This window comes from Dromaius novaehollandiae, chromosome 4, assembly GCF_036370855.1.
Source record: "Dromaius novaehollandiae isolate bDroNov1 chromosome 4, bDroNov1.hap1, whole genome shotgun sequence".
Taxonomy (NCBI): Eukaryota; Metazoa; Chordata; class Aves; order Casuariiformes; family Dromaiidae; genus Dromaius; species Dromaius novaehollandiae.
Window position 1 is genome coordinate 23,900,647 of NC_088101.1, and position 26,434 is coordinate 23,927,080.

Sequence of the window (26,434 nt, forward strand, 5' to 3'; positions counted from 1 at the left end):
TGAGCAGGAAGAGAAGCCATCCAGTTCAATCGTCTTCCCCAAGACAGACTCAACTACATTACGTCATTCCTGACATATTTGTCTTGTCTGTTCTGAATGACTGCTAATGGAGAAACTCAGCAACTTCCCAAAGCAAGCTATTCCAGTGTTCAACAATCTTTATCATTCGAAAGTTTTCCCTATTATCTAACCTGAAGTTTTCTTACTCAGGAAAGCCCATTACTTCTCGTACCACCCACCCTGACACTGAGAACACATTATCCCCTTTCTCTTTGCTATAGATTTTAACATACTGCAAGACCGTTATCATGTTCCTTCTCATTTTTCTCTTCTTTAGACTAAACAACTCTGTTTCTTTTGATCTTTTCTCCACAGTCATCTTTTTGAGATCTCTGATCATCCTCATATGGACACTATCCAATAATGCACATTGCCCTTGCAGAGCAATGCCCAAGTTTGGGCACAAGTGCTCCAGCTATAGAGCAGAAAGGCCGTTTCACGTGTCTAGTAGGCTCCCCTGTTTATACAGACTAGTATGATGTTTGCCTTTTTCGCAACACCACGACATTGCTGACTTCTATTCAGTGCATGATTCCCTGTAATCCCAGCTACTTTTCTAAAGGAACTGCCATATAAGCAGTTGTTCACCATCCGCTGCTTGTGAAGTTATTATCCCTGCTCCAGCATAGTATCTTCCATTTATGACTACTAAATTTAATTCTGCTTTTTTTCCCCCGCAGATTATTTCTCTAATTTGTCAAGATGATTTTGACTATCACTGCAGTCCCCTAACACTGACAATCCTGCCAAACTTGGTGGTACATTTAATCAGCATGCTCTATTTCATCATCCAGGCTCTTAGCAAAAACACTCATCAGAATTGAACTCAGGACTGACAACTGCCAAAGTTTCTTTACTTCAAAGCATATACAGAAATAGGCCATCCCTTGATACTTTGGGATGATGTACTGCAGTCCTTCATATTTTGTTACTTACAAATTAATGCATATATGTAATGGGGTGCCCCATGCATTTTCCAGGATTTTTTCTCTAGAACAATAAATGTCTTTGGAATATAAATTGTAGTATTAGATTTCTCTCTGCACAACTAGACTCCTCAGCTAAACGCATGTGTGCTTTTGGGCAGGGGGACTAGATGTACCTGACAAAGAGTCCTTCTTAGCTCAGGCACCTCACCAGGGCCTTGCTGTGGAGCCGTGGTTGTCGGACTTGTTTTATGCCAAGAAGGCCACAGGGTTAAAGTTGAAGGAACCTCTGCTCAACAAGCTGCTCCCCCATCAGATGACATTGTACCAGATCCTCCCTGCAGGAGCAAGGCTCTGAAAGATCACTTAGAGCTCTGAGACCACTGTATCCTTTGGAAGAGGGGTGCTGGGAGTGGGCTTGCCAGAGAGACCAGCTTCCCCAGTGGGCTGCTGCCAGGCTGCCCCTACACAGGAGAGGAGGTGGAGACCACCGACACCTCCACCTTGGGACCGTGTCAGCACACAGCGGTCCTGGGCGCAGGCAGCATGCCTGGCTGGCACTCATCTCCTTTGGAGGAGATTACCCTCCGACAGTATCTGGCCTAGAGTCATCCCTTGCTTGGCCTCTCACCAGTGCCCTACTGGTTTGAGGCCTGCTTGGGGCACAGAAGGGCCCAAGATCCCATCAGGTTTGTGGGACCCCTCATTTCAACTCAGAGCATAGATGGTTTCTTCCCAGTCGCACACCATTGTACCACACTGCTGAGGAGATCATTATGCACCCAGGAAGCTGGGAAAGAGGGCTTACCAGAAAGTCTGAATCCCCAGAATACACTATTTCTGTTTGCTTCCAAGTCAATGGCACTGCTTTCAATTCAAAACATTTTAACTTTCATCTATTTTATTTCCGTTTGACAAAATAACCGTTTGACAAAATAACTTAGGTTGCTGAGATATTAATGCATATCATTAGCAAGAGAATGCATAAGAACTAGTGATATATATGCAATATTTATGCAGAGATAACTTAGATATAATCATTTATTTAAAAATAACACTGATTGTGCTCACCTATTACATGGAGTCTATTTCTGTCTGGTTTAGATGAGCAAATTCTGCAAACTTCATTTTATCCCAGGGGAAAAAAGGGATTTATTTCAACATTTCTCAACATCTTACATCTCTATATTCCATCCATAATGCAGCACTTATTCTTGAGGTTAGGATAGGGTTTCCATGATTCACAAGAATTCACTCTAGAAGGGAGTTCAAATTCTTTAGTGATCTGTAACCCCGGCCATGCCTCAGTTTCTACAAACACAGATTCCCTAGTCTTGTGTAGGTCAGGATCCTTCCTGTAGCCCAAAAGGATTCTAGTGCACATAGTGGTGCTAAGGTTACAAGTCTGATGGTCATCAGAAAACCGAGGGCTCAGAAGAGAAAGCAGTTGTCCCTTGCGTTCATAATGCCAAATATATATATACATACACATGGCATATTATGACTAGATTCCTTTTATTATCATTCAATTCTATTTTTCAAATTCTTTTACTAAAGTCAGTATCAGTACAGTGAATATAACTACATTGTATAATACTCTCACTAGAACTGAGTTGGCTGCCCAAACAGACGTTCATCTAAACTTACAATCTTTTTGCCTCAGCAGTCCAAGGAAAGACTCCTCCTTTTGGCTATAAATTCTCAATAGTTCCTTAAAAGCTCTGGGAAACTCTCCACAATAGGACTATGCTTCAATAAGCCTTCATTTAGAAAGGAGATCAGTGTTCATGAAAATTAAACTTTACAAATTATCTTAGCAAGCAATACACATCTGACCATGACAAATCCATCTTTTACCCTCAATCTCATCAATCCACCCATCAATCAACTCATATACACACACATACATTCACAAAAACTTCATACAGAGATGATCTTAAATTTTCTTAGTAAATTAGATGACTGTACTGTTCAATAAATCAAGCTCTTCTTAAACTGTACCAAACATAGCCTGTAAAATTATTCATGAAATGAAAACTCATTAGGACCATTAACACACACACAACAGCTGGATCTAGAAGAGTCTGACCAACAGACTGCTGGGCACAGGCTGAGTATCCCTGTGCTGTTCTTATCCCCTTTTCCCACCATCTGATTCTAGCTGCTCTCATAAATCAGCACTGAGCTAGGCAGACCTGAAGTCTGAGCCACTACCACTATTTTTATGTTCTTCTATGTAAATTACAATAAAAGCTAGTTTTCACCTCAGTACTAGTTAAAGCTAGGTATCCTGAACTATTCTGACTAAATGATTTAGTTTCTCAAGACTTGCCTGTTACTTTTAAGGAGAAAATTAAAAAGAATACTGTACCATGCAATGCAATTGATTTGGAGGACCAAAGTGAACACAGCTTGTATTCACTCACATCTTTTGGGAGGGGAAAAATAGTAAACAAACATGCCTTCAGTCTTTCTACAATTCACCAACTGGTCAATAACCTCTCAAGTATATGCAGACCACTGCCTTGCTCAAGCCAGCACAAAGCGACACTTAGCGACAGGTCTTCAGGAAACACTGATAATCAAATTTTCAAAACGGCTGTAGGAACTCAGCAGGAATTGCAGTAGTCCCAGGAGCAGCGCACGCCAGAGTAAGCTCTCTCACCCAGCTCACTCCTCCAAGGGTAGTTTCACAGCTGCAGAGCAAGGGCAGAGCGGCTCCGCAAGCCCCCCTTCCCTTACCTCCCTGCTTTGGCCCCCGCGCAGCCGGCCGGCCGGCAGAGCAGAGCACATCACGTGTGGCGCTAAGCCCACTGGCTCACACTTTTCTTCTGTTCCCAAGATTCAACTCAGCTGCAACCCATTTCCCACACCCACAAATAAAGCCCAAGAAAAAAAAAACAAAAAAACCCCACAAAATCTCAGAGCCTAGCCTTATTATTAGCTTAAAAGCAATAGCTTTTGACACAGTGAATGGGAAAACAGGTAATGCAGGTGGAAACTAATGCAAAGCAAGAAAAGAAAGTAGGCCAAAACCTCAAGATCAGGACATCAGAAAGCAAACAAGGGGGCGCAGAAATGGCCAGAAAGAAAGACTTACCAGCTCTTATGCCACAGTATAGCATGAAGGGAAAAAAAGAACTAACCCTGACACTTTTCCTTAACTCTATCCTCATTCGTTCTCTCCCATAGGAGAGCTACCAAAAGAAGGATCTCTTTACTAGCATAAATCCTGAAGGGACTGCCTGGAGACCTGCAAAAAATGTGGAACATTCAAAGTCTCTTTGCCTGAAGTCTAACTTTCATTTGGCAACATGAGTCAGTACTCCCTAATGACTCCGATTTACACAAGTTCCTCTGTTTTTTTATAGATCAGTCAGGTAATGTTTGGAACATATTAAAAACGGTATGCACGTTGGGAAGCATGTAGCATCCCAGCTGGGCCTTCAGTGGATGAGCAGGACTTTTAGCCCTGAACTAATACATTTTGGAATTCTAGAATTAACAGCACTGCTACTGGATTAAAAGTTTTTGAGTCCTAGCATTTTAATTATGGTACCTCTAGTAAGAAAACATTAAAAGTAGTTATCACCAGTTTTTATTTTCAGCCAGAAGAGATAATAGTATCCTTCTGGATCTGCCTTGTTAATATTCTACCCAGACATATTAAACCCTCACCATTTCCTTCCCTTATTTCTCAGTCATGCAAAGCAGTCCTGTCCCTCTGCTGCTCCTTTTTCCCAAAGCAGAACAATAAGAAAAAAATGTTCTAATGGTTTTAGACCAGCAGACGTCAAGAAAATAAAAATGAAGTATACGCAAATTTCTTTTTCCAATAAAAGGTTCCAGAAACAAAGTAGGCAGATTTTCATAATTATTTCCTCCCAATGAGCTGATGAAAAGAGCAAGGTTCCTAAGAACATGTCCACCTTTTCTTTTTAACAAATATATATATATATGTACACACACACACATATAAAATGCTCTATATTTAATGAAGGATTAAAATAGTTAACCTGCGTTACTTTTATTCCTTGCTTCATTTTTATTCTTTTTAGCATTCAGATGACTCCTCCAGTCTCCAGGAGGCCAGTACAGTTCCCCTGGAAGCCAATCGCACCATTCCTGCAACCACTGCGTGAGTCACTGCCGTGCAGCAGGACGTTCCCTTTGTAAAGCACGGGTTCCCAAACCACCATCCACAGAAAGCTGGCTGGCTACATGCTGCTGGCATTGCTCCTTACTTCCAACTGTTATATGACTTTAAAGACAACTCTAATGCATTAAAAGCTATCCTGATATTAATTTATCTTTTAAGCTATTACTTCAGTTGCCACAGGGCAACTATGTTCTTGTGAATGAGTGTCTCAAAACAATCCCTCTTCTGAGATACAGTCCACACATGGAAAAAGAAAGTGGGGACTGTTGTTCTAGATAATATGTCAGCTCTCTGTGCAAATTTCCCAGGTCCAGAAAGTCTGAGGACTAGACTGAGACCAGGAATCATGTTCAGCTCTACCATATGGAGATGCAAGACACCAGGCCAGTTGCTTGTTTTATTTAAACATGTGCTTCTTTTACTAGCAGTATTAACATTGCCTTGTTCCTGTTTATACTTCAAGAAAGGAGAAAATAAACTAAGCAACTTTTTTCCCCTCATTTTGTTTTTGTTCTTTTAAGACTTCCCTGTTCCTGTCAAAGTGAGTTAAGATAAACAGAAACAAGGCATTTTTGTTCCAGGTTAATGTGTCCACACTTGGAGTTACTTGGGAACTGTTCCTACAGTTCAAATGCATGCACCCCCACTCTTAATCCTTATTAACTTTCACATGTAAGAAGGCCCTTAAGTTGGGTAATTGCTTATTCACTTAAAACATAACAATAAAACACAACTTACCAGAGACAGCGAACAATACAATAGCAAACCACTGTTTTTAGCATTTTGATGAAGCATATATTTTAGTGGTTTGAAAGAAGTTTCTAATTGTTTGCAAAGTAACAATTACATTATGACGAGAGATACTGTAGCTTAGAGGATCCTGAAAAAGACTTTAGATTTCCTGAACTCATCCACGTAGGACTTGCAGTGGAATCATCTCATAAATTCAATATAATCCTCAGAAAGAACTGACATTAAGTCAAGGTTCAGTGTGACCAGTGTTGCAATGTGCAGGCTGCAATTTATAGGAGAAAACATTTTCCCTTCACTTCACTAACAAGAACTTTTCCTGTAAGCTACTTCTGAAATTGCACAGAAAGTCTAAGATGATCACTTCCCAGTAACGGCAACGTTACTTGACAACTAGCACGTATGTTAGTAGTGCAGTAAATGCACATGTAAAGCTAGCCCTGTAACAGCCTGACGGGTAGCTCACAGCTCTGCACTCTTATTGGCTCCCGGAGAGCGAGTTTCTCCTTCATTATTTAGAACACATTAGAAAGTCCATTTAGTTCAAGGTTTCTAAGTGAATCAGAAAGGTACCTTTCTGGCTACGGGAGAAGACAGAGGCGTATCTAATCGGGCTCATCCCAAGAGACCCGTGCTCTTTTCAACAGGGATAGTGTTTAAGCTGGTGAGATCAATGACAAAGTAGTAAACTTACTTTCCAGTGATAAATTGGCTTCGGGATGGTGTGCACATAGGCTGAACATAATAGTTCTCCAGTTTGACCCCTTCAGCAGCTAGCTTGTCCAGAGTGGGCGTCCTGATCTCCGAGCCGTGGTACCCTACGTCTCTGAATCCCTGATCGTCGGCCAGGATGAAGACGATGTGAGGCTGCGAGCCGGGCGCGCTGGCCCCTGGCTCCTCTCCGAGCCCGGTCCTTGCCGCCTCCGCCTCTCCGGGGCCGAATGCGAGGCTGTCCCAGGACAGGTAGCCGTAGGTGAGGAGGCTGAGCACGGAGAGGCCGGCCAGCACGCCCACGGCCAGCATTTTCCCCTTGCGGAGCCGGTGAGGCCAGGTACACCCACCGCGGGCCATTCACCTTGGCTGAAGCGAGAGCGAGACAGAAGAAGATAAAAATAACAATAGGAGCGGAGCCTCCGGGGCGGGGGCGGGACTGCCAGGGGGGCTGCCGGGCGGCACGGCGCGGCGCGGCGCGGCGCGGCGCGGGGCAGCCCCGCTCACCCCGGCGCCGCCAACTTCGCCGACTTCAGCCGCTGCCGCGGGAGAGGCGGCGGAGGGTGCCCTGCCCGGGGCCGCGGCCGGCGCCGGCAGGGAGGGCAGGGGCCCGCCGGGGCTCACAGCATCCTCGGCCCGCCTCCAGCGCCGCGCCGGGGCGCCGCCGCCTGCCCGTGCCGGGGCCCATGGCGGGGCGAGCGAGGCGCCCCGCGGGCGCTGGGGCCCGCCCCGCGCCTCTCCGCGCCCCTCCGCGCACACCCACCGCCAGCAGCGGCCTCCTCCCGCCTCCTCCGCCGCTGCCGCGCCGCTCCCTCCGCCTCCTCCGCCCGCCGGCGGCGCCCGGCGCACGGGCGGGCGGCCCCGCGGGGCAGGCGGCGACCCCGGCCCGGGGCGGCCGCAGCGCCCCGCCTGCAGCCCCGCCGCTGCTCGCCGCCCTCATCGCCCTCTCTCCGCTCCCCCCGCAAAGCCCTCTCCTGCCTGCGCCCCCCCGCAACTTCTGTCTGTCTGTCTTTCCTTTCCCTTCCCTCTGGCCTCTCTTCCCTTCCCCTGCTCTCCGCACCTCCTCCCCTTCCCTCCTTCCCAGCGCTGCCCCGCCTGGCGCCGGGCCCCCGCCAGCCGCTCGCCCCGGCGCGGCCCCGCAGCGGCAGCGGGACGCCCCGCGCCCGCCCGGCTGCCGCAGCAGCGGCGCCCGCGGCCCCGCTGCTCCCCGCGGAGCCTCCCTCGGGGCCGCGCCGCCTGCTCCCGTCCGCCCGCACACGCAGCCCTCCCGGCGGCCGGGCCCGCTTCTCCTCCCCGGGGTGCGCGGCCGCCCCCGGCACCCACTGTGCGGGGCCGTCCCGCACGGCCACGGGCGCCGGGAAGGCGTGCGGGTGCGGGTGCGCGATTTGCTGTCGGCCACGAAGCAGCCCCACGCATTTCCAGCCCTCCCGTTCTCGTAAGGCTGTGGTACATGGCAGCAATGTGCATTTTTAAAGTACTGTTGTTTTCTTAAATTTAGGTTAAAATATGAACGGGATGCAATTGCAGAGTACACACAACTTCACCCCAGTCCTTCAAGACACTGAAGCAAGCAGAAACTCACATTCATGCATGATTACGCTGAACTGAGGTAAACGTGCAGGTCTGACCTGTCTCACATGAGTCATCGTGGCAGGAACGACTTTTACCCAAGCTAGATTTTATAAAGCATTAACTCTTAGCTAGCCAATCAGACAAAATCCTATGGCTGCCGCATCTCTGTGCGGGCAGCCCCCAGAAGCCCAGCTGGTCCCTGCTAACAAACAGGCTGGCTGGTGTTCCTCCCTGAGGAATGTTTCTACCTTTCTTTCATTTCTTAAAATGTGATGGATTCTAGTCCAGAAAGGTCAGTATGTTCTCAACAGGTCACTCTACTCCAGACAGCTCTCTGCGTAATATTGCCCCAAACAGTCTTCTGTAGAATGCAACAAAGTTTTTGGAGGAGGAGGTCTTCACTTCTCACTTGGCACAGCTTTCCTCCTGCACAACCTCGTATTCACTTGTGCATTACATGAAAACCTACCGAAACAGCTATCTCTAATGAAAAATTCCTATTATTGGTATCATCATAAAAGATTATAAGGGGCAGCATGATATTCAATCTAATGGTTCTCTTAGTTGATATTCTTCTCCAATGTACAGCTTCCAGTGGAAGTGTCAGAAGAGTTTCTGTATACGGGACGGTGAGAGAAGACATGAGAAACTGCCTCTTAACTGACACCCATGCTGCGTATTAGGTGTTGAATGTAGCCTTACATACTGTAATTACCTTCAGTAACATAATCTAATCCAGGTGTCTGGATTTTGCCTGCCTGGATGCCTGCACTAACATCATTCAATCCATAACAGCACTTGGTATCCTTGTTCTGCAGAGAGAATCACAGGAATGCTGTCTTAAAGGAATTTTAATCTGAGCCAAATCTAATTGATTTTTTGCAACCTAATGTGAACAGAAACGTTTCCACTCTAAAATTTCCAGTGAAAGAATTATTCAACAGTAAGTGTTTCACTGAAGTGCTTAAAACACTGCAGCAAGGAGAATATGAAAGTGGAAGTGGAGGTAGTGATTTTAACATGCAACCTAAGGGCTTGTCCACACTGGAAAGTAGTATTGATAAACCTACACCTGTACTGTAAAGTCTACAAAGTTTAACTCCTGAGGTAGAACATCTTCTGAAATCAGAATAGCTTTATAGCATGTTACCTCAAGCCCTTTTCAAAAAAACCCCAAAACCTAAACTGAAAATATGTAAAACATTCATATATTGAAATAACATTCCTTTTACAAGAATTCTGTATTCACATTCACTTTACTCCCACTTCTCCCTCCCCATGTATACAAGTGCAAAATAATGCATACAGAAACCTAAAACTATACACAGTAAAATGAAAGCTGGATTAGTAATGGTATTCTGCCTTTAGTATATCTAATGCAAAATGGTAAACAAAATATGCTGTCCTTTTAATATATGCTTTAATAGTGCCATGGACCCAGACAGGCATTTAAAGCACAATGCTAAATACCTGCTACAGTCTTCATATTTTTGTAGTAATTAAGATATTTTCCCCTTATTTCTTAATTTTTGTCTTTTAACAGTAAAGTATCAAACTTCAGGTATTACTGTACACTTATTAACAAGACTCATGCTATACATCGTATCTGATGACATTTATATATAATTGTCTTTAACTATCCATCTATAATTTTCCTTATATAATTAAAATATTTTGAGAACATTGAAAATAGATTATGAGGAGGTTGGCTACATGGTATCATTACTGAGCAAGTGATTAACATGAGTGAGCAGAACTGTGGAATCAGATAGAAGAGGGTTTGGAATTAAGATTGTTCACATGGTAGAAAAAAACAGATTGCTACGCAGATGCAACAAAGTTTCTCTCCTGAAGGACCGGAAATATGGGTATCAGCAGGCAGTAGGAGCACACACCTTCTTGATTTTCCTGTCCTGTCTTATGGGAGTACCCTGTTAGCCATACCGCCCCACACACACATACACACACCACCCAACTGCAAATGAAAACATTCCAGGACAATCACTGTCAGGGGTCTATAAACCCGGTCTTCTTTCTCTATGGGCTGGACAGAACGCCTAGCTTTTTTTCCCTTTAAAAAAAATAAAGTAGGCTTATATAAGCAAAATACTATGCTGACCTTGGAAAATAATGTGGCATTAATATTCCACTTAAGAAAATATTTGTAGACAGTCAGGAGTTGGAAGCATGGCTTATACAGCCCTTTCAGGATGCTCAGTGAAAGGGATAAAAGAGTTGTGGAAGCTGTAGCAAGTCCCCCAGGGAAAAAATACACAACCTGCATAAATACTTTAATTTGAGGGCAATGAATACATTAATCCAAATACACAGTAATTAAAATTGAATTTAGTATTCCATTAGGAAATCATGTATTTTTAGCACTTGTTATACAGTCTCTGTGTGTACTGAGACCATAAAATTAACTAAATTAAACATGTGCCAAGAGGACGAATTTAGTTGAAGGCTAGTCTTGGGTTATCTTCAGTCAAGCTAGGGGCTATTAAACATGCCCTTTTCCAGTTGCTTCAGATCAGGCTGCCACCTAACCTTTTTGTTTCTGACATATATATTTGACAAGTGCAGCTGAAAAACTAAATGAGACTGTTCCTTCAAAGCCAGTCGTGACAGAGCAGAGTCAGTACCAACACGGACAGCAAGGAATTAGTCTGGCAGAGCTAGTTTCTGTCTGAGGACACTGTTCTGAGGAGAGGCCCCCCCGGGAGGCTGTGACTCAGAGATGTCCCTCTGAGTCACAGCTCCTCTCCTATTCCCTTCATGCTACCAAGGGACTCGTTATTTGCTGCTGGACTGTGTCAGATTCAGACAACAAGGAATGGCAAATATATGCATTTTTTTTGGAGAAAAACCTTTTAAAATGAGACACACCTTGAAGAATGCAGATAAAGATGTTTTCCAAAGAGGAAGATAACACATGTTGTATTATCTTGCTCTGCCTTGCCCTGTCAAGCCACCTGGTACAGAAATGAGACCAAACTCCACCTATTCCAGTGCAAGAGGAGACTGGCATGTAGCTCTAGTGCAAGCAGCATGTAAGGGCTGAATGATTCAATCTTTTTCCCTTGTGCAAGTACATACCCTAAGCAGGAATCTAGCTAAGAGTTCAAAAGAAGCAGGAATAGAAATGGCAAAACAGGTTTTGGGAGCACAGCTTGTAGGAAAAAGAAGATGGTTTCAAACAGTATTACTCCCATCATAACGTTATAACAATTCTTTCAACATTTAGTTTGGTTTTAGAAAGTTAATTCTCATTTGTGGGAGACTACCTAATCCTTTTCACCTTCCAGTCAAGGCTGTCAGTAACACAAAAGGTTACAATTCAGGATGTGCATTCCACTGCTCTTCTTGGTTATGCCTGAGGCCAGAGAACTATTTGTCTGTTCAAAAAACAGCTTTTTGAACTGTTATTTTTAGCTTACTAACTACAACTATATTGAGAGCAAAGCAGACTTTGGCCTACACACACACACAATATTCTTCAGACTTCCAAGGGCAGGAAATGTAACTATGCATTTCCTATTATCCTTGCTTTTACTGATAATTCAGTTTCTGCACACCACTGTCCTCAGTGCATCTTCCTATTGGGGAAGGAAAAAATGAGGACTTCATTCTGTTTCCCAAGTGGATGCTGTGCTTTCGCCAGGCACTCATTGCTGGAAACAGCATTTTAGGAACATGAATAAAAACGTGGTGATTCATGAGACTTACATCACTGCCTTTGCTTCCATTGGTGGAACCTGGTAATTAATTCGCAGATGTGCTAGTCATGAATTATCAGATTCCACCAGCAACTTACTCCCTGCTTCACGATGACATAAGCAGAACTTTGCTGCTAAGTTATTCTATATTTAACACAGAGTTTCCTCAATTCCCTGCAGTATTCACAGGCAAAGGTCCAGATTCTGATCTCAGCTGCCTCCAGTGATGTAAATCAGCAGTTACTCAACTGATGCCAATCAAGTTACTCTGGAAGTTTAGGACTTGACCTTAGGTATACCTCACATGGCAGTCCCTGTAATACCTGAAACAACAAAACCTTGCAGCTGGTTGTTGCCCTTCTGGAGGAGCCTCCAGTTACATAACACCAACTATCGCAAATGAAACAGAACCAAGCCTTTAAATTTGTACAGTCCTACCGAAACAACTGCTTCTGCAAACAGAAACCATCAGATGATATGTTGCCAAGTGTACTTCCTTAGGAAAAGGGGACATTTTAGTAGCAGATGCCAGAAAAAGTCCTTACTGGGGAAAAAAAAAAAAAAAAGTGGCACACAGATCTCAATGATAGGCAGCATTACAGATGATACATTCCCCCTCAACTTAAAGTGGCTATGCACAATAGTTAGATTTACTTACCACTTATGAAGTCCAGTCTGCAAAGGGGCTGCATTTGCTGCATTTATGTATTTATACTGTCCATTCACAGCTGGGGCTTCTCAGCTGTAAAGGCAAAATTGAATTTTGCTGCCCTGAGGATAAGGACAAAGTAATTTATTTTACAGGGACAGAAGAGCACCTCCCTTACACATTTTTCTGAGAACTATCCCATGTACCTCTCAGGACCAAGAAGCAAACGAGCTCCACAGGCCCAGTTTGGCAGTCACAGCCTCACTGCCCAGACTTGCTCAGGGCTTGTCCCCATCCTTGTCCCTTTGTCAGCACTAATCCAGGTGACCACAGAGCACCTCCACCCAGTGCGAGGGGCGGAGGACGAAGGGGAGGAGGAGGTTTTTTCCCTCCTCCCCCTTGCTTGGAGAGTTTCTGGCAGGGCCCGAGGGCACTAGCAGGCCTTACTGACCCTGACCAGCCCGACCTGCAGCTGCCTATGGGTCCAGGAACGCAGGTCTGGCCTGGGAGCCCCGTTGAAGCTCAGGCCTGGGCTCCCAGTCCCTGCAGCAGCACCAGTCTCCAGCTCCACCACAGCCATGCCCCTGGTGGGCCGCGGGCCCTTCCGATGCCAACCCCAACGTGTGGGCTGATACCTGGCCTGGCCTTGGCCGGATCCTGTCAGCACACCCGCCTGGCTGTCACAGCGCTACGTCTGACCCTGGTGCCCCTCACCAGGCCTGGCCCTGGCCCTGACTCACAGGTCGACTTCCCAGCTTGACCGCAGCCCTGCCTCGTCACCCCGAACTTGCCTGGTGATGTGGGCTGGGGGCTGCCCCCGGCCGCCCTGTTCCCTCCCAGCTAGCAGGACCCTGCCCGGTTACCTACGATGGGGCTTCGCTCACATTTCCTGAGACTGTACTGAACAGATTAACGCCATTTCTGTCTGCACGCACGTGGCCTCTGATACTACAATCGACACGCGCAAGTCTGTGGGAAACGTTCTTGGATCCAGAGCCTCTTTGCCTCAGCCCTAGTGCAAGCACTGCCGGCAGGTTTCTGCCGCAGCAACGCTTGCTCTCACTTATGCTCCCCCCCAACCTCAGCCACAAACGTAGCCATAAAATCTCCTATGGTTTTTTTTATGCTACAGTCTGAATGGGAGAGGGGTGTGGATACTTTTCTGGCTTTACTGAGTTTTTGAAGAGCCAAATGATCTGAGCAGATTATCATGCATGTTTAGAGACTGCCATAGCCATCAGCGTGTTACTTGCTTTGAAGCTCTGGCCTGGTATTGTTAAAACCTCTTTCTAAGAGAGCAGCTAAAATCTCCAGTGTGGTTTATATTCTTTGCCATGTATACGACAGAAGGAAGGGTTTCCTCTGTTCCCAGGTCACAGGTCTTTACACACAAGGTCACCTGTCTTGCTTAGAACTTGTCTTCATATTTGTGCAGTTAGAAAGGCCAGAGAAAAAGGCATGGCCTTTTAATGCAACATAAATCTAAGAACTGGAATAGGGTGGATGTCTTCAGAAAGACTATAATTTTAAGTGGAAGAGAACACTTCCTCTTTTTAAAGAACTTTTTTTTCCAGTGCATGGGGGATAACGGAATGGCCTGCTCCAAGTATTTTAACAACTGCCTGTCATTCACGAAATAGTACATCTTTTCCCCAGACAACAGTAAAGCTGAAAGTATAGATGGGTCAAGAGGGTGCAACTGTAGCAAGATGTAATTCTAAGCATTGTTTGCAGCCTCCCATGAAGCATTTGCTTTCAAGGTTGTGGGTGCACAGCTGCAACAAAGCTGTCCTTTTCTAATGCTAGCTGTGACTGGCAGGGATGCTTTTAACTTGGAATAATGCATCGTCTTCAGAAGAAAGAAGGCTAATGAAGTGCTTGTAAGGCTTGAGATGTTTTAAATAGTTGTTAAATACTAGAAATGGCTTTTGGATGACTAGCTACTATATAAAATACAAGCTTTAGGTCATGCATATAGACCTTTGCACATTCTAATGTCAGAGATTACTTTGGTAAGGAGTTTTAATTATGCTTTACAATGACAGGCAATTAAAATTAATCTAAATGAATTTTTAGAGGGTCCCACAGTTCAGCCATCTGTGCCTAATCAAAAGGGAGGTTACAACACATAAATGTACAAACACATACAAGTATATTCATATACACTTACAAGGGTGTTCTGTAGATACTGTCCCATATCCACCCAGAGGGCTACCAGGAAAGAAGATTTCTCACTGATCTTATCACTGTCTTCATTCCCCTTTGCTATATAGTGTAATTCTTTTGGAAAAATAGCCAATAATGTTTTCATCCCTTCAGAAGTATATAAAAACGATGACAGATATTCTGGCACAACCCACATCTATTTTGCTATTTATAGCTTTGTCCCATCCCAGAATGTTTTAGCAGTCATTGGCCTCTTAGGAATCTACAAGATTTGCAGGCTATGCAACGGTTGAAATTCTCTCTATTAGAGCAGATACTGGCTTTGGAGCCTCCCCAGATTTCCCTTCTCTGTGGCCACAAACTGCAATAAGCTCAGATCCACTGCAGCTTCTGATTTTCTAACTGCACATGAGTGCAGTGTGTTTTCTTTTGCTGCTCTTTCATACTAGGCAGGCTGCTGCCTGTTGAACCCAGCAGATCATTTTGTTCGGCCCATGGCACAATACTAATATAACCTCAAGGTTACTAATCTATGGATGTGTATCTTTTGTTTCCTAGAGCATTCTTCTCTCCTTCTTCAACTTCTCCTTCATCTATGCAGTCTCTGATATATCCGCTGGCCAGGAGACAGCATTTACTGTGGTGAGCCTGGAGTTATGTGCATGCTGACTGATGGTCTGGTGTGTGGGTGTAGGCTGTCCCACCAGCTGCTGCCAAGGGGACTGTGCTGCCCACCTTCCTTCCTGTACCCGACCGCCAGCGTTAACTGATCTGATGGGCTTCTTTTCCTCTTTCGCATTTAATTCAAAATGACCTGCTATTCAAAAAAGCTACGGGAGGGCCATGCACAAATGGCATGATTAAAGCCTTGGTAATGGTCCTCGGACACGCTCGCGCAAGAGAAGGAGCACAGTTTGGTTTGTGCTATTGAAGCTTGGGAGAGTGCACGGCGAGCACAACGTTAAAAGTCACTGGCTGCAATTTTTTAGCATGATTAGAGCGCTATAACAGCACAAGGAACTTGAGACTTCCCTTTTAGATATATGTGTTATTGAAATTCTGTGTTTCATGAGTTTGATTCTTCTTTTTTACTAGTGTTTTCTCTAGCTATAAAAAGACAAGGAGGGAAACTACGTTTAGAAGATCCAGTTGGAACCATCACAGTTGTGCTGGGTCTCATTTTGTACTATACTGACTGGCTAAAACGCTTGGCTGGGCTGACTCATGTTCAGTTCTCTGATTCTACCCTAATACTGAAAAATACATTGACTGACAAAAAAAAAAAAAAAAATTGCAGACCTAAATGTAAGCAGTTGCCTATATTTACATTCACTTCACGCTAACAGAGTAGAGCACCAGCCAGTAATACCTGCAGAGAATTTAAAAGCATGTAGTTTTCCAAAGCTTAAAGCAATAATAGCTCTTCTTTTCTTTTGACTTGTACTCTTATAACTACAGTTCTTACAGCATCACACCTGTCGGAAATAACTTGCCTTCCTCTTTCATAATACTGATTCTCTGAAACCAGTTGCTTTTAGCCGAGTGTGTATATATATATATATATATATATATTTTTTTTTTTGGTCTAACAGTTGCTCTGGGGAACACCAGGCTGGTTCTTTGCCTCCTATGCTAATCTTCTCAGAAATTCAGAGGCAATTTTACACTGGAAATGATTTCCTTTCTTAAATTAGTGCACCTGCTTCCGTACTGATGACAGAGGGAGCATATATTGGGCAAGTGTCTTCTAAGTAGTTGTATATAAATAGATGTATTTTTCTTTTATCTATATGGAGAACTAAGAAAAAATTCTCCAAGAACATGCTAAGCAAGCATGACAGAACATTTGCTGGGCTCTTGTTCTCATGCAGTACTTGATCAAGTGCTTCCTTTCATCCCCTTTGTTGCAAATGGGAAAAAAAAAAAGAACCAAACTTTTTTCTCCTTGGCAGCACTGTCACAGGTTAGGATTCAGATGGATTAGTAGGACAATATTATTCAGAGTATTATCGTTTGAATACATGAGACTGATCTTGGGCCACAATGATTTATACAGCAAATACACCCCAATTCTGCATTTTGACCATCAATTTAATATACAAAGGTAGAAAGTTAAAAAGTAACAAATTTCCCATTCTGATTTTCTGGCTTTTCTCTAAGCTTTATTTCTTACTATTTCAGCACTGATGCTTCTGTTTGTTCCACTAAATTACTGGAAATGATGAGAAACAAAGCAATAAAGTTGTCTGAAATGCTTAATTTTCTTGCCACTTCTTATTTCATTCCTTCTCCTCAACTGTAGGTAGAAAAACCAACTTGCCACACTCTTGCCAAAGAGTTGTCTCTCAGTGGGATTGGGGGGGACTACAGTTAGCCACTGAATGAAATTAAGGTAAATGTATTAAACAGGACAATTGCAGTTGTTTTTCTGGGATTTTGTTTGCTTATTTTAACACCAAAATGTTAACCTCACTAATTATAAATTTAGAGAGGAAAGTCAATATAGAGATCACAGATTTTACAGGAAAATGCTACTGAGTTGCTAATATCTTTTCTTCCTCTTTCTTTTCTCAGGAAAAAAAAAAAGAAAAAGACCTCTCCTCCCCCCATCCAAAAAAAGCCCTACTCCTCTGGCTCTAAGCAGGCCATGTAGCTCAGCTGGTTTCTAGTTCAGAATTATTAACTGCTAGAATGTCATTACTCTAGAAAAGTGTTTGCAAATATACTATAGATGTAATCTATGTATTTCAGTGATGGAACTACTCACACACCAAACAATACGACTAAATTAAAAAGCAGAACTAACTAGTCAAATTGGAAAAATACTAATGGTATTCCTTGCGTAAGGACAAAAAAGAGCCCTACTGGAAAAAACGAAGAAGCTTGATCTAACCCATTCCTCCTCTAGCTAGAGCTGGTAACAAATGCCTCCTGTCAAAGGACTGGGTTGCTTCTAGCAACCAGCAGTTTTGGCATTTCCAGCGTTAGAGGTTGCATCATAATCAATGACTGAAATGGAAATTATATAGCTTTCTATTGAACCTGCTCCTGTTTTTGATCTCATAGCCACCTTTGGCATGACTGTCACAATTTGATTAATGCACTGTGAGAAAGACTGTCGTCTATTTATTTCAAAACTGCTACCTCCTGGATTGCTAAGCATCCCCATTTCCTGTAGTGCATGAAAGAGTGAATGACATTCCCCTACACATCTTCCCTATAACATTCAGTACTTTTTGAATAAGCATGATACTCTTCCAGTCTTTCTTCATTTAATCTCTCCTCATACAGAAGTCATTCTATATTCTAATCAAAATCTGTTAAAAAGTCTGTTGATAAAAAATGAAAAACATATCTTTTCAGGATGCGAATCCCCTTGTTATATTGCTAGGATGCACATACGTGTGTAATTATTGTTTATTTGATAGCACAACAGAATCAGTATGTCCTAGTAATACTATCTTTCTGTGTACAAGTACATACAATGAGAATTTTCATTTGTTTTGTATGTTTACTGTGAGTGAATTGGTGAGATTTTCAAAGCAGTCATAGTTGCACTTACTGAAGACTGTAAGAACCAGTGACTTTAAGGGCAGATTTATTCACAGATTTTAAAGTTAGAAGGGCCCACCATGATCATCTGTGTAGCTGTTTATGTAATAGAGACTATATAACTTTCCTGAATTTATGCCTATCTGAACATCAGAGCATATGTTGTAGAAAAGGATCCCATCTTAATTTAAAAGTTATTATTATAGAGTATGCATCACAGGCCTGGTGTACTATTTCAGTTTATATCACTCATAAACATCTGTATCTTATTTCTGTTCTGAATTTGACACTGCCCAGTCCATGAGGCAACTACTCGTATTCCATATCCATTCATACACCCTCCACTCACACACATACTCCAAACACATAGCAAGAAACAGAACATGATAAAAGAGAAAAAATTCAAGGCTTTAAGGTGGAATTTACTATAAATCTCTTTTTGAAATATTAAAGAAAATAGCTAAGCACAGGTGAACACAGTATATTTCAAAGCAGCTGTTACTTATTATGAATTCACAACTTACTGTTGTATTATGGTGTGAATGTCCTTGATTTATTATTCACATGGTTAGGAAGTGGGCTTTTTTGCTCCTTAGAAAGCTGCAGGATTGCTCTTTAGTACAAATTGACCTCTTTATCTAAGAAGCTGCAGCTGAGGTAGCAGCAATGCACCCAGAAGCCTTTTCTATAGTACCATTTAAGCAGTATGCTTCAGACCTGAACTGGAGGGAATGCCTTCCATATCCAATCTGCACCAAACCTACAACTGTCTTTTTGTAATGACTTTGTGGCATACTTGTCTTACCTGGTTACCACTTGCAGCATTTGAACTACTGTACATACTGTGGGTTTTTAACACTTCTTAGCCAGCTCTTCCAGTAAGGTGAAACACTGCTACCTATATATACATACTGACCATGTAGGGCACAGATACGTGATGTAATTGGAGATATATATGTTACATATAAGCTGCATTAAGTTGCTGTACAGATATAGCCTCGTGAGACTCTAACTTACAATAAACCCATTGGAAAGGGACCTTTCTTAAAAACCCAGTGCAACACTACGAATTACTTAAGGTATTCAGTGGAACTTCTGTTTATTTGGTGTCATAGAGCAGAAAATACATGTTGCTTAGAAACCAAAAGATGATGAAGCAAAACGAATGCACTCCTCAAATTGTACTATAAAAGTTGACCAGAATGAAATTCAGCATAACATTGTATCATGCAAGTATGTAAAACCTGTAAGCAGCAGCGTGTTCTGAATATTAGGGCGATCAAAAATTGCTGATTAAGTTCAACAAGTAATTAAAAAGCATAAAATGTGACCTCTTGGATCCTACAGAGAGCAGTAAGAGCCAGCAGAAATGCTGTATAAGAGCATGTCATGCAAATTAGAGCCTTGAGGCACTATTACAGTCTAAGTAATTACAATGAGCTTGAATTTTTTAGGTAGTGGGTTTCCAGCACTTCCTTTGGGAATTGATGAGTGTTCTAAAAGTTAGCAATAACTTTATATATTAAACAGGATTTCAGCTAGGCCTGGATGACTGCCAGAAATTTATGAAAACACACCATCCCTACTTCCCTAAACTGAAAATGTAATAAACTGAGAATGTGCTCAGAACCCTCTTCAGTGTTCTGCAGGGGGAATTTTACACCTACCACTGCTTGCATTAATTAACTACAGCCCTAGCACTGTCCCATGCTCATGGATGAAGCCCCACCGATCTCCTCCAAATAGTCCGTCCCTCCTCCCCCCGCAACTGCTGTCAAGCACATTTAATGACTGGCATCAGGCTGTCTTTTCAATTACACTCAGGCATTTTGAAACATGTTTGCAAGTAACTAAACACTGTGGGGAAAGGGGAAACTTAAATCCTATTGCAGGAAGGTCACTGAAAGAAAGATTTTCTTTACTATAAAAACAAATTCGAGATTCATCAGTACAGTCTGTTATCTTGCCCTCTGACCTCAGCACAGACCACTTTTATCAGTTCTCATTAATTGCTCATTCCTTCACTCTCTCTGCAAGCAAGCAGCGTTGCATAAGACCCATTCGTATACTGGCCAATTCCTGCAAGAGGACTTTAGATAGACATAGACCTGCAATAAAATCTAGTTGCTCTCCCAGGTGGGTTAGCATTTCCTCCACCACAGATAGGGAGTAATTGAAATGAAAACCTCATGTCTCCTTGCCTTCCCATTTGGGAGGAATTACCCATGCAGACACTTCATTGCCAGCTCTGTACTACTGACAGTATCATTAAGCTAAGTCCCACCAGGGACAAATCTTTTTCTACGCTGAACAGTAATACTTTTATGCTACCTAATGAGTTTTGCGGTGTTGCATGTTACGCAGGGAGGCAAATGCTTATCCTGTGCAAAAAAGGCAATCAGGAGAACATTCAAAGCGTATGCTGTTAGAAGTCCGCACATGTTTCAATAGAGCAACCATTTCTTTTTGTTTTAGCAGTGCTCACAAGACAGAACAGAGATCTCGCATTTCTTTGCCGTTTCCTTAGAGTTCATAGTAAATATTTGGGTTTGTGCCACAGATTGCAGATGAGTTAAGGCTTTACACAACCATCCTCGTGTGAGCAGATGGAGGCATAGTGACAACTTCAGGTAGCTTCCCAAATACAGTCTCAGGAAAAATCATTTACTTTGCAGTAAGCGACTAAACACACTCTGCTGCTCAGCACCTATGGATGGTGAAAGTCTGAAGCAAAATCCACTGAAATCCATGGAAAAGGTCCCCTCTCTAGTAAGCTATTGTTAAGGCCCCTGGAGTGATTTACCAGCCACCAAACAAGGATGGTCAAGATTATTACTGTCATGATACTGCAGTTCAATAAATGCTGTGGCATACAGTGAATTTTACTTTTTTGCTTGGTAACTGTTCCCCAGTAACAGGCCTTATAAATGCTATGAAACAGAAACTATCACCACATACAAGAGAGGAAAAGAAAAGAAAAATAACTGAGGAACTGTCATGCCCTCAATTGAGCCTCAGCAGTTTAGGTGTGAACTTACAAAAGTCATGAACTATTTGATCTGTGAATTACATTTTTTCCCTGGGAATAGATTTTACCTATTCGGTAAAATCTATTTTCAAACTTTAAATAATTTCCAGCCGATGGTAGGTCAGTGTTTGTGCATATGTATATGCACACCCACCCACCCATATATATATTCGCACACTACATATATATATATATGAATAAAGAACAGATGTTTCCATTGATTTTTCATACTCCATTCCAAAGATACTTTCTTCCATACTATAAGACCAATAACTCTGCTAACAACTACCTTAAAAATGCAGAATTTTGGACAACAGTAATGACATGTGCAGGCTAGGCTTCCGCTACAGCATCTTCATAAATTAAATACAAAATCTGTATTTTGTGCAATAGAATTGTATGAAATACATGAATCAAGAAGGAATATGTCTAAACCTTTTTTTCTGACATGTAGAAATGTATACTTATACATATATTAAGACTGTATCCCTCTTCTGTTTTTGGGAAATGCTCTGCCTCTTTACCAGTACATGAAATTCCTTTTAATATTGTCTCTGAGGTAAACAATAATAAATATATTAATGGACATATATAATATTGGCAAAGCCATATGCCTTCAAATCATGGATCAGGTATCTAATTTTCACAACATTTTAAAATATATTTTTGTTTAGTACATTTTTGATCTTATCTGCCTTCTGAATTTTGAATTTTTAATACATCATATTTTTAACCTTTTCTTCTTTAAGAAAAAAAGCCAGAAAAATACTATTTTTACCATGAACAATCTCAGTTGATGTCCCTCTCTTCACTTGCCAACAGGTCTGATTCTATAAGTAAACTGTCAGATTGTGATAATATTGCAAAATCTGGCAGCACAGCATTTAGCCATATTACATCTTCTGTTGGCATTCCTTTCTGTGGAGTTTCGTTAATACAAATACTTATCAGAAGCAAAATCCAAAGGTGATAGCCAGTACTAATGATAAAAATAGACATCTGTTTTAGACAGAAGCGAAATATTAAGTTTAGAACAATCAAGCAGGAAGCAGAAGAAATGCTATATGATTCTATCATGATGATGATAGACCTATCGCTGAACTATCACTGAACTAAAAAAAGTAAACTGTAAACACTGAGTAAGTGAATGTATGCTTGCTCTAAAATATATTTTGATTTTTTGAGCAGAATGCACAGATGAGAATTTGTTCTTAAAAATATTATTTGGATGCTTAAACTCATCTGTAAAAGTCATTGTCTGTATATTAACAAATCACACAAGTTGCTTGTGTGATTGTGTTGCAAGAAGCAGAGGCGCCAGCATTTGCTCAACATATAGACCACTACTGACTAAAGACTGACTTGGCAACTACATAAATGGGACTTTAAAATGCAATTGCCTGTTATGTTAGAAACCTGGAGCCAAAAACCCAGGAGATCTTTTCTGTTACAACATTCCTTGCAACCAGCTCCATTGTCCATTGCTCTTGTCTAGTTTTATCCATACTGATGAAGACATTCATTTCAATTTCTTGGTTTACAGTAAACCAGACTAAACTCTTGGTTAAAGCGGACCTCTCAAAATTATTAGCAATAAATATCAAATCCTCAGTTCTATTCTTAGATGGCTCATTTCAAATACATCAAACAAATATGCTTTGCAGGCCCTAATTCCACAGATAAAGTAACTTCTGGACATGCTCGGTGGCACAAAATTGGAAACTTAGTCACCGTCCATATTTTATGACTAATACTGTGGACATACTAACTCTCAAGTGCAAGGTATTGTACTGATCAGACTTTGATCTGGAGCTTTGATCCAAGTTTGCTGTTTGCAATGTACAGCATAATACTCAGAAAAAGAGTTCCCTGGGGTAAAATTTTCAAAGATTTTAGTGTGCAAGGTTGGATCTTCCAGTAACAAGCAATCTGTGTTTGGTGGAGACTTTTATATCACGTAACATAAAGGTGTTGAAAGCTTGTTGGTATAACTTCTGTGATTTCCAAATAACAAGCCGTTCTATTCACCTGTTTGTTGCCAATGGTTTCCACAGACAACAACAAAACTCCTATACATCACATGCAGAGAGCTGTCTGCTTGGGAATACACAAGAAAATTCAAACTGAATTAGCTGCAGCTGAGAATGTTAAAATGGGTTAGTTAAACTCCCTGCGAGGACACTTGTAGTCAAAGTTAAAATAATCTTAACTTGATTTAGATTGCTCCAAAACTTTTTAGATGTATACCAATATCTAAAAACTGCCAAGGTACCCTAATGTAACTCATTTGTAACTTTTTGCAGTAGACTGAGGCGCTCTCTGTTTTTTCTCTCATGTAGTCAGTTTACGTCATGTGAATAGATTATCCTGACTTGGTGAACTGGGCAAGTTAAGCAAGAAAACAAGTATATCTTTTAATTAGAACTGATGGGACCCCATACATTTTCTGCAAGAAATTCTCTTTGAGTCCTTTCCATGCCTTGTAAAGAGCCATTAGTTCCCAGTTCAGCTCCTGGAACTCTATAATTTGCCTAACACAATTAAGAAGTGCAAATCCAAAAAAAGCTATGATATGGCAAGCTGTGTATTATGGATACAGAGCAATTGCTTTGACAAAGGTTTTGTCAGGCAATAGCATTTTGGACAATTTGAGAATCTCAGTTTTATGCTTTCTCACACGTTGTTTTTCTGAGTAACAGCCAATTACACCTTACGAACAGTCAGTCTTCCTGCACAGAAAAAAATGGATGCGAGTGCTTACATTTTTGGGAAAAAAATCCCACCTCCACTATAACCACACCTGTCATGGGCTCTAGGACAGTATCATCTAGAAGACTTTCCCAGTGGGATTTCACCGAGAAGGATGTTATTGCACTGTCTTTCATAGCAGTCAAGTGTAGTCTCCCAGACCCAGAACTCAGCTGGGCTTGTGATCCCTTACCATCCCTTTTTGCATTTTGGAGAATCTAATGAGATCATTGTCACAGATTTAAGCAAGCCAAATCTGTTTTATATTTATAACCTTTTCCCACATTTTGCATTTAAAGTATTATTAGTTAATGATCTTTTTGCCAGCTGTTCACCTACAAATAGTGCAAACTATGAAATCAGTTTCAACTCGTAGATGGTTTTCTAGTCATATGAAGCCAAGGGTAGCAGCAAGGGACAATAGCCCTCAACAGAACTTAACTAGTTAAAGTAAAATTGGCACCAGCATTTTTTCTGTTAGTATGGTTAGCCCTTTGGATATTACCTGCATGACACACTGTGCTTCAAGCAATCTGTCTCCTCTTCTGTTATTGCACTGATCATAGAGATTTGCTTAAGGACGTATTTCTTTTGTTAGAGAAGTTCTTCAGGAAGCAAAGGTAATTGGACACTGATGCAAATTGCTCTAATATCGTGTCTTGAACTGATTTTAGTATGTGTATGAATATTGCTGTTTCCATGGTAATTGTGCATCAGTTTATGGATATGAAAACTAAATTCACATAGGCAAAACACAAGAACAGATAGACATGCAAATGTATACTTGCTGAATGATGCTGGAATCAATTCAGGTTGATTTATTCTCCAACAGTAAATTTCCTGTGCACGTAAAATTCACTAAACACTGTGAGCACTATGCACAACAGTTGACAGGATGAACTACACCCTGCAAAGCTGTTTACGCCTGGATAGAAGTCAGCCAAAAAGTAAAATGGGGAAAAGACCCGCCCACATTCCTGCTTTTAAGCATTAGTATTCCTGTTTGCAAAGGGGGGAAAATAAAATAAGCATGCATATAAATAACTGCTGCTTCAGAACAAAAAAGCAATTTGAAATGAAAAATTAAGAAATCCACTTAAGCAAGATCTGAGAGAAATGTGCTTGTGCTTGCAATGTAGTCAATAACTGTCACGAAGTTTTTGATCACACCTCTAGAGTGACAAAAACTGTAGCATAAGCACAATTGCATATGAAAAAGTCATGGTTTTCTAATACAGTTTTCACTGCACCATGCAATGTCATATGGTGGGGATGCACTAGAGAGGGTTACTCTAGCTTACCCAGTAAAAGTTTTAAGAAAGGAACTAGATTTTTCTTACACTAGAAATGGAAGAAAAGCTCCATGCGAAGATCTGGAAACAGCTAAGTCTGTTGCTGACTCCTTACTGCACTTAAACATTTTGATTTCTGTTTTGGCATTTCTCAAGCAGCAGCAGTGTTTTAAGCACATATTCAAGCATTATGTGGCTTATGAGCGAGACACAGCACAGATCTTTTAGTTAGTATGACAGGCTAATTATCTGGGAATTACTGCTGTGAGTAATGTGAGCAGAATTTGCTTCACTGTCTCAGCATATTTGAGCTTTGGATTGGCAAATGTAGTATGGCTATGTCTAATTCAGCGGTATTTAACTGAAGAAAAACAATGTTACAGTCATCTTTAATACAGGCTGTAAAAAGAGAATCTTACAGGTATTGAAGAAACTTAGCACAACTTATCTGGAAAATAATACATAAGCACCATCTCTTCAGTGTACCATTTTACTGCCATCTACAAAGAGGGAAGCAGGCACAGAGAAACACTGATGTAATCAGAAAACACATTAGTGATTTGCAGAAAAGTAGCAAGTTCACGTAATTCAGTACATATGTAACTCCAGGACAAGCATAATAAAGATTTTTGCAATGCATGAGGGCTGCCTCAAGGCATTTGGAACCACCTTCTCCCCGCTGGCTCTAACAGTACCTGTGAGTATAATGAAATGAAACCTGTGCTCTGCATGATCTCCTTTGCTACACACTAACTGTGACCCCAATCCTGCAACTGTTTGCATACACGCTCAAAATTTCTACCCTAAACTTGTGTGAGTTAAGTAAAACATGCATGCAGTTGTTGGCAGGAGCAGAACTCATGCCTTTGTAGGGTTACCCCTAATTGCCGATGGGTTAGAAACAGGTTGGGTACTTTGACATTTTACAATACAGAAAATACGTGGTAAAACAAACTGCAGAATTTACATTTGTATCACTGAAATTAATACTGGCCAAAAATTAATACTGGCCAAAATTTCCTCACTGAGTAATAAAGATCACTTAGAAAAAAGCTGAACAAAAAGGAAAGCAAATAAAAGGAGGAAAGAACCAACTAGCACTGCC

At 41.8% G+C, this 26,434-nt stretch overlaps 1 protein-coding gene across 2 annotated transcripts in view; it reads right to left on the bottom strand.

The window, feature by feature from the left end:
• Positions 1–7,728, bottom strand: part of ARSJ (arylsulfatase family member J) — a 47,216-nt gene extending 39,488 nt beyond the window's left edge. The window contains exons 1-2 of one of the 2 annotated variants that reach the window (XM_064510618.1): positions 7,667–7,728; positions 6,590–6,975 (exon numbers count right to left, since the gene is read on the bottom strand). In XM_064510618.1, the coding sequence (XP_064366688.1) occupies positions 6,590–6,966 (377 nt within the window). In that variant the 5' untranslated portion in view covers positions 6,967–6,975; positions 7,667–7,728. The other variant, XM_064510617.1, reaches the window with a different exon arrangement.
• Positions 7,729–26,434: the final 18,706 nt, after the last annotated feature.